Raw genomic sequence first — 9,269 nt, 5'->3', positions numbered from 1 at the left:
CTTGACCCATTAAATGTTTTGAAAGTTGCAGCTTTCGACATGATATAAAGTAATGATTTTAGTACAAGTTGCTGATCAGTACTTTGGAGATATATAGAAGTTAAGCTTATTAAGCAAGTAGTGGTGGATACTTATTTTATTTGTAAAGTTTTGCTTCAAGTAGCATTTCAAACTATGTTTATCTCTTCCAAATTGCAAACAAATCAAGTTGAGACCTGCTTTATTGGATTGATCGCATTATATATATTTATATACACACACTATTATCAGGCATTGCACATAAACATAAGTTAATTCAAACTCAACCAACACCTCTAAGTAACAGAAAAACACAAATTTACAATGCTCCTCCTTATCCTCAAGCTTATATATGTTACATATATTTCTGTTGGGATTGAGAGTTGAGCCCCGCCTTTAAACACTTCCTGGCCACACAAGCATATATTTAGCTTACTACATCTTAATCAAACCATTTTTTCACATTTCTTATTGGAATAACTGGCTTCATAAGCTCCTAATGCTACTGCCTATGAACCATACGACACATCATTGGTGTCTTCATCTCAAGAGAGAGCCTCAGACATTCCGAAAGATCTATAGACTGTGCCGGAAGCCACTTAAATTGGTGGAGGAGCCGCCCGAGCCACAAATGCACTGTGGCTAAACCTAGTGCTTTGCCAGGACACACCCTGCGACCGGACCCAAATGGCGCGAGCCTTAGATCAGAGCCCATTATAGACACCTCCTCTTCGATGAATCGTTCGGGCTTGAACGCCCATGGGTCCTTCCAAATGGATGGGTCATGGGTTATGGCCCACATGTTCACCATTGCTGTTGTGCCAGATGGCACGAACACCTTTCCGACGTGGATGTCATGGACTGCAAGACGGGCCCACGAGAGTAATGGACCTGGAGGGTGCATGCGGAGGACTTCCTTGACTACGGCTTGGAGGTAAGGAAGGTTTGGAATGTCGGAGTCTTGCACGTGTCTATGATTGCCAACGCACATGTCAAGCTCTTCTTGGACTTTTGCTTGAATGTCTCGGTGTAGAACCATCCTGGCCATGATCCATTCGAGAAGTATTGCAATGGTATCTGTTCCTCGAAATATCATTTCCTGGATGATGTCATGGGAAAAATAAAGCATAAGCAAAAGAGAATTGATACAAATATTAAAAGATTACTCAAAAATAAAATTATAAATTAATGTGATTTTATGAGATCTATTAGATCTATTTTATAATAAAAGTAATTTTATAATATGACATATCATATCAAATCACGTCACTTTGTAAATTTAATTTTACGTAATATCTTTTCTTTATGGTTGAAATATTTTCCTAAGCAAAAGCTTCAAAAGTGACAAATATCATTTTGGGGCATATAAAACCAATGCTGAATGTGGAAACCTAGCTAAAGGGTGCATTGGAATAATTCCGTACTATAATTCAGCTAAAAGAAACTATAAATCAATGTTCATGATCATGATCTTAGTCAAAATCATGATTAACGAGCATTAATCCATGCATAATCATCATGGACCCTTATGGTCAAACATTTTTTATTAGAATTTGCTAGATCTTTAAAGATGAAACTTAGGCTCACACAAAAAAAAAAAAAAACTAAGCCGATCTAGAAATTCAATTAATCAAGGAGGAATAAACCCAAAAAGGCAAAAGGGGAATAGAGGAAATGCGAAAATCCAACCAAAGCTTCATTTGGACGGTACTATTGAAAAGTTCTACATGGCTTAGGAACAAACTCATCCTGTGCTTTATAAGAAATTACTCTACTCCTTCTATTGGGCCTTTTAAGAGAGAAATGAGTGTTTTTATATAGTATCAGAGCAGGCTAACCTATGATCGATGATGGGCTTCCACGACCTACTCACGATGATGGTACCGGAAATACCGGCCCACACGTGTGGGAGCGTATTGAGAAGTCCCACATGGCTTAAGAACAAACTCATCCTGTGCTTTATAAGAAATTACTCTACTCCTCCTATTATGTATTTTAAGAGAAGAAATGAGTGTTTCTACAGTTACTTTGGTCAAGTAGGACCGATTTGTGGTATTGGCGTCATGCCATAAAGTCTGTACTGCATGTATCTAAAAAGCATTCAATAATAGATATAGATATATGAGTAGGCGTACAAGTTAAAAGGTTGGTGTATAAAGAACTTTCTATGATCAAAACAGGAAAACATACAACTTCAAATTAATCATTGAACCCCCCAAAAAAAGATAATAATATGTCAAAACCAGCTGAAAAGAACTTAATGCCAAACAATCTTTGGCTGAATATATATAAATATATTACATCTAAGGGAGAAAATTCTATCGTATAATGACTTCTTGCATGCATATATATATATATATATATATATTGAGAGAGCGAGAGATATCGAGTCGGCCTTACCCACAAGACAGCAACCATGTCTGAGTCACTCAATTGATCCTCCATGGGTAAAGATAACAAAGCACTTAGAAAATCATTACCAGCAATATTGAACTCTCCAGCTGTTCTTTTTCTTTCTTTTATCATCTGACCCACGACACTATTAACCTTATCCGCCAATCTATGACACTCTCTCTTCACCCCATGAAAGTCCAAAAACCTTAGAGGCAAATGGTCCTCCCAATTATATTTTGCAATAAGTTCGTACCCTTTTCTAACCATATCACCTAACTCTTCTCTTTCAAAATCTAGGCTACTCCCAAACACACTCTCTAGCATGTTACTCAGTGCACCTCTTTGAAGCATGCCTCTCAATTCCACAACCCCAGCTCCCTCCTCCATCTCCTTCCACAATCCCTCCAACATTTCATCAGCCACGTGTTGCCTTAGTGCCTCTAGGCTAGAAATTCTCCTGGGGGAGAACATGTGGTTTGCTGCGATTCTACGAAGTTGACGCCAATAGTTGCCAGAGGGAGCAAAGCCAATGGCGCGTTCAAACATGAGCAAACGAGCCGAGACTTTTATAGGTCGGTCTGAGAAAGCAGACCCGCATAGGATTTCCTTTGCGGTCTCGGGATGGCTGCTGATGATCGCACGCGAGGTTCCGAGGCTGAATGCCATGAGCCGAGTAGCGCCATGAGACGCAGACATGGCAGCCAGTTTGCGATGAGCGAGAGTGCCCATCAGGTCAGGTAAGGTGCCCAGGATAGGCCAGCCGCACGGACCACGTAGTTTGGGAGAGCATCGATGGTGGTTTCTCCATGCAAAGCCTCCAGGGACAAGCCAATAGTTTAGAAGGATTGCTAAGAAAAGCAAAGATGGTAAAAGGGTAGTGAGATCAGGCCATGGAGTTTGGCTGGTCATGGCTCCAATTGTACAAAGGAAGAAAAGACACAGGCTGGCTGGCATGAAAGCTGGCTTCATGTTTTCTTGAATTTCTTCAAATAACTGGAAGTTTGGGGTTGATAACAGTTGAGAAAAGACGTCCTTGTGATCGAGAAAGCAAAAGGATTTGTGTAGAGATGGATGTCTGTCGTGGGAAGATTGCATATGGGGGATTTGAATATATAGCACGTGGAAAGTGATCCGGGATAAAGTGTGGTAAGTTCGCTAACCATGGTTAGTTAGCATCTTCCTGTCAAGTGGGGGCTCCTCCAAAGCCCTTGGAGAACAGCACTCAAGCTTCTCCTCCCACCCTTTTCATTTCATTAGATGGTTTTTTATTTTTAATTTTTTTCAAACCGCAATCGTGGTGATTAGATCCACCATCCATGATTGTAAGATCTACGATTTCTGCCTTTTTATTTTATTTTATTTTATTTATTTACAAAGAGACGACTAGTACTCCACGGAGTCTTGGATATTAGAATTAAGAACTCAATCTCGGAGGAAAAAATATCAGTGGAATTATAAGTCAATGGGCATAAGAAATAAATTCTTAGGTCTAGTTTGAAGAATGAGGAGTTGGTATGAGATGAGTTGAAATACTTTGTAAATAATAGTGAGATATATATATTTGAGTTAAGATGAGATGTAGAAATATTTGAGTTAAAATGTTTTATATGATTTTAGAAAAATAAAATAAAAATATTATAAATTTAAAATATTGTTAGAATATAATTTTTTTAATATAATTTTTATTTGAGGTTTGAAAAAGTTGATTTATTTTGTGTGTTTTGTTTGGAAGTTTGAAAAAATTGTAATAATTAGATGATAAAATTAAAAAGTATTTGTGTTTATAGTGTTCGAATATTGAGATGAGAATTGAAATAAGATGAAATAAAATGAAAGTATCTCTCTATTCAAACCAGACCTTAATTATTAATTAAGCACAAACTTCATGGCTCGAGATTATTTATACAACATACTCCACTAATTAAAAAGAAGGAAAGGAAAAGCAGAAACTATTTAAAGGTCGGAAAAACGGATACTCAAACATGACTATTTAAAACGCCTTTTTTAAAAATAAATAAATAAAAGTTTCAAGTTGTTGATGAATTTTAATTAAGAAAAATTTTATACACCACACTATCATTCCACTTTATGATACAACACATTTGTTACCATTGAATAAAATTTCAAAAGTGATAAATGTGTCATAGTGAGCTGAAAGTGAGACAAGATTGTAGTGTATAACATTACTTTTTAACCAAATACTTCATTATATATAGATGCCAAGACATATGTGGAAGAGGAGATGAGGTTTTGATAACTCTTACAAGATTATATATATAGGTTTTCTAAGGAAACAAAAGAATACTTAATTACTTAGCCAATTAGTACTGTTGATGTCGTGTTTCGTACACTTATGAGCCAAGCTCTCAGAAGTTCGGGTCTTTGGTCATGGTGGCCTTTGAACACAGAAAAGAGATTGGAAGAAGGTGGCCTCTTGGGTGGCCAGAGGAGTCTCCGATGCCTAAGTAAGTAAAATATTTAGAAAGTATGGAGGAGCGTAAAGAGAAGTAGAGAATCCAAAAAATATAACGAGTGTGTAGAGTATTGCCTTTGCTTCGAAACTTAGAGGTTCCCTTTTATATCTTGCCTCGAGGGTCAAGCAGCCATGGCTTGCAGCTGGGGGGAGGGATGTCCTCCTAAAATCCATTTCGCAATATCCATTTAATATGGTGTGGCCCTATGAGAAATGCATTTAATGTGACGTGATCCTCTGGTAAGCGCATTTAATGGAGCGTGATCTTTTGTTTCGTTTTAGGGTTCAATTCCGTCGAAATTGCGTGTTCTTCTTCCATTTTTGCTAGGGCAGCTTTCCTGTTCTCCTAGAATAGTGGACTGTCATAAGCCTCGAAGCCCCGAAACCAGTTTATGTGGGTCGAGAGCCCTTGATCGGGCCACCAAGTGGTTTGGTGGGTACATGCCTCTAGATACTAAGCTTGACCTCTAGGCCTTATCAACTTGGGGGAAAAATCCCCCAACAGTTATCCCACAAATTCTCACGATGAAGGTAAATGATGAGCAGCCAAGGGTTGGCTTGGACTCCATCGTGGGAGGGATAAAGTAACTTTCGGTATTACACCCATCCCTTTGGTATCCTATAGAGAGGTAATAGGTCAGTATAGATTTAATCGTTGGATGAGACATTCATAGGCAAAGATTACTACTGATGGAGATTTTGACCTTATTCATTTAATTCCTAAAAAAACTAGCGTTTTCCATTGATAAAGTTCATACATCAGAAAATAAAATTTACACAGTTTCCTCCTTGCTTTTCCTATATGTGCCCTCTTCCCCTCCTCCAGCCACGGTAGATTGAGTTTTCAAAAAAAGCTAGTTGTGGCTTCATGTGGGGCGCATATCAGCATTGTTCATTGGTCTTAACGGGTTGGGGGTGCATCGTGGGCACTTCCCAGGCCTCAGCTTCAGCTCTTACATGTAACACTCGCGCGCTAAAACCTGTTCTCAGCGAACTTTCCCTACTCCTTGAGCATTTGGAAACTTTATCTTTAGATGATAAGTGGAGTTTTGAGTTTATTGAGGGTCGGCCGGCCAATGATAGCATTGTAAGAGGAGGGAGCCTTCACAACCAAGAATAAGAGAATGGGGCATTCACAACCAATAACTCAACCATGATAGGGGTCGTGCAGCGAGCGTTGCCTGCCAAGACAAACAGGGTGATTGTCCCAGCATGCTGGACCATCTCTTCGAAGAAACCTTTGAGTGGTATCGGTGCTAGTTGGAGTTGGGTAATGTCTATTCCTATGAGGGTAAACACTTTCCAAAACAGGATGTCAGCTGAGCTGCCGTTGTCAATAAAGATCCTCCTCGTGGTGAAGTTGGCAATTTGCATGGTCAGCACCAGAGTGTTTTCGTGCGGGAAAAGGACTCCCTCCTCATCATCTTCCCCGAAGAAGATCATGGGAGTAGGCTCGCCCCCCCTGTACTTAGTTGGGTGGTACGCTGTCGAGTACACCTCTCGATAACGGGCCTCCCTAGCGTGTGCCTTCCTCTCGAAAGAGGTCATTCCTCCATTGGCAAATCCCCCCACTATGGTTCTGATTTTTTCCATCGACGGTATTTCTTGGTGCGACAATTGGTGGGGTCCTCGCTTGGCTTCTCTTTTTTGCAGGCTTTCCACTCTCTTTTACCTATAAGTCCTATCAGGACTTCTTTCTCAGGACTGCCTAGTGCCTCCTCTACACCTGTTCCTCTCGTCGAAATGGGGAGTACCTCAACGCTGACCGATCAATCCGATCCATCCTTCCTTGCAAGGAACGACACTCGCCCATATTGTGGGTAGTTGACTGGTGGTAGGTGCAGTAGTGGTGCATAGGTTGGTTATCTTCTTGGGTGGGCTGGCACTCATCCCTCTGGATGGTGAACACTGACTGGTCCTACTGATATCTTGCATTCCTTGATGAGGGCCCCTCCTTCCTCCCCTCACTTACCTTCCTTTTCTACCTTTTTGTGAGCGAGGCCCTTAGCTGGGGCCTTTCCCTTCCTGTTTACTCGCTCTAATTCATTCTTTCTTGATTCGGTTAGGGTATGAAGTGTATTCTTAATGTTGATGAAGTTGTCGGCTTGGTTCATGAACTCCCGTAAGGTTCTTTGCCAGCTCTGCCATGAATGCAGACTGGGGCTATACTCCCCTTAAGAGAGTCGCCAGGGTAATCTTCTCATTGTAGTCCTCTACTGTCATGCACTCTTTGTTAAACCCAGCCATGTACGCCTTCAGGCTCTCATCATCTCTCTGCTTGATGGTAAGAATGAATATCATGGGGCCTCTCTTCTCCTGCTGGCCATGAAGTGTGTGAGGAATAGGTGGCCAGCTCCCTAAAACTATTTATGGAGTCGGGCCCCAGGGAACTAAACCGTATCCTTGCTGGTCCTTGCAAGGTTAATGGGAAGGCCCTATAAGTCACCTTCTTGGGGCAATGATGCAAGGTCATGTGCTCATTGAAAGTTTCGAAGTGCTCAACCGGGTCTTAGGTTCCATTGTACATCTCCATAGGAGGGACCCAAAAACAAACCTCATCCCGGCTTTATATGCTTTTGTGGATGAAGAAAAAAATTGTATTTTCGCAATCTGTCAAAAGCAGTCATGCTCGTTTTGCTCCTTGAACATAAGGTTTAACTACAATTAGGTTTAGCTTGAATGAGGATAGGTATAGTCACCCTTCGTACCAGAAGCGAACCTACGTTCACCTAAGAGGGGGCCATGGCCCCCCCAAAATTAACAAAATAAAATAAAATATACCATAATTTATAATAATAATTTTATAAATACACAAAATGGCCCCCCAAAAAAATTTATAATTCCTACATACTTTGCAAAATTTTATAAAATTTCAATGTGCTTAAAAATGTCTCTCCATCTCTTTTCCTTATAGTCCTACAATTTTGTATAACTTATATATATATTATTTATTTTCAAGAGTATGAACTCACTAAAATTAAATCAAAACTAAGTTTAGGAGAAACAATAAACTTATTAATATGAATTCCAAAGTTTTTTATTATACAATGTTAGGTTTCTTAATTAATATGGAATCCAAAGTGAAAATACAACAAAAATCAATTAAGGTTGGTGATCTATATGAAAAATAGTTGAGAAGTTTTATCCTCTAGACTTTATTGAGCACAAAAAAATAACGTTATTTAAGATCTCAATTATAGTATTATCTGCTTCATACCGTCATCACTTCTGCACTGTATACGCAGGCTTGTGCTAATGAGTAGCTGGTCCACCGATAACAAGTTGCCCATTTTCCTTGCCATCTTCTCATACTTTCCTTTGAGGTTGTGTAGTTCGTCTTGTATGTTCTTCCTTTCTTCATGCTCGTTGTCGCCTCTTCCCGCACTTCTAGATTCGTGATGTTCACTGGCTCTGGGCTATTCATCATGCAATAGTTCTTGGATGTTATCCTTGAGGATCTTGTTTTCCTCGTGGAGGACACTCACCTTAGTAGTTAGCTTCTATATGAGTTGCTCCATTGCTGCTATTCTGGCTCCATGTTTGCTAACGTTGCTTCCTCTTGGTCCCGTTATTTAAGAACGGATTCTCGTAGGCATACGAAGAATAAGTAAAAGTTTTCAAGGATCCCACAAACGATGTCATTGTTGACATCAAGTTTCGTATACCTAGGGTCAAGCTCTCAAAAGTCTGAGTCTTCAGTTTTGGCAGCCTGTAAACACAGAAAAAAGATCAGCAGTAAGTGACCCTTGGGTGGCCAAGGGAGTCTCAAATGCCTAAGATGCTTAGAAAGTATGTGGGAGCGTGGAGAGTAGAGAATCCAAAAAATATAACGAGTGCATAGAATGTCACCCTTGCTTCAATACCTGGGAGTAGGGGTGTAAAAAAAAAAAAGGCAAACCAGAAAAGATCGAACCAAACCGATGGGATTGGTTCAGTCCGGTACCAATTTTATTTTTCTTAAAATCGATCAAAATTTGTCTGGTTCTCATTTTTCTTTTTCTAAAACCGGATTGAACCAGCTTAAATATATGTTTTAATTTTTTTCTATTGTATATAATTTTTATATATAATATATAATTATATATAAAATAGTTTTGAATTATATAATAAATTACTAATTAATATAATTTTAAATTTTAAAATCTTATATCATTTTGTTTATTGTATTAATAGTTATACTAATACTATATTACTATATATTATAATATACTATAATATATTATATAATATAATATATAATATAGTACATTAAAATAAAAAAAACTAGACTGTAAACCAGTAAAATTGAAGTACTTGTTTAGGAGGATAACCGATGCATAATCAGTTTTGTAAAATATAAAACTGGTGTATACCGGTTCGATCCTAAATTTTGTTTAAAACCAGA

General features: G+C 38.9%; 1 protein-coding gene across 1 annotated transcript; it reads right to left on the bottom strand.

Annotated features, from left to right (window-relative positions):
* Window positions 1-208: 208 nt before the first annotated feature.
* LOC122313004 (cytochrome P450 78A5-like) lies at window positions 209-3,514 on the bottom strand. The gene is made up of 2 exons (XM_043127691.1): window positions 2,419-3,514; window positions 209-1,117 (listed from the first exon to the last, which is right to left on the bottom strand). Exons 1-2 carry the CDS (start codon window positions 3,505-3,507, stop codon window positions 521-523), a joined length of 1,686 nt encoding a protein of 561 aa, XP_042983625.1. The 5' UTR covers window positions 3,508-3,514; the 3' UTR covers window positions 209-520.
* Between the last annotated feature and the right edge of the window lie 5,755 nt (window positions 3,515-9,269).

This window comes from Carya illinoinensis, chromosome 6, assembly GCF_018687715.1.
Source record: "Carya illinoinensis cultivar Pawnee chromosome 6, C.illinoinensisPawnee_v1, whole genome shotgun sequence".
In the NCBI taxonomy this organism is placed as follows: Eukaryota; Viridiplantae; Streptophyta; class Magnoliopsida; order Fagales; family Juglandaceae; genus Carya; species Carya illinoinensis.
This window is presented reverse-complemented; position numbering and strand designations above follow the sequence as displayed.

Excerpts from the sequence above, each read along its gene's own strand:
- LOC122313004 (XM_043127691.1), bottom strand. The coding sequence starts at position 3,507 with ATGCAATCTTCCCACGACAGACATCCATCTCTACACAAATCCTTTTGC. Across the intron at positions 1,118-2,418 it reads ACATGGTTGCTGTCTTGTGG|GAAATGATATTTCGAGGAAC; the intron begins GTAAGGCCGACT and ends GACATCATCCAG.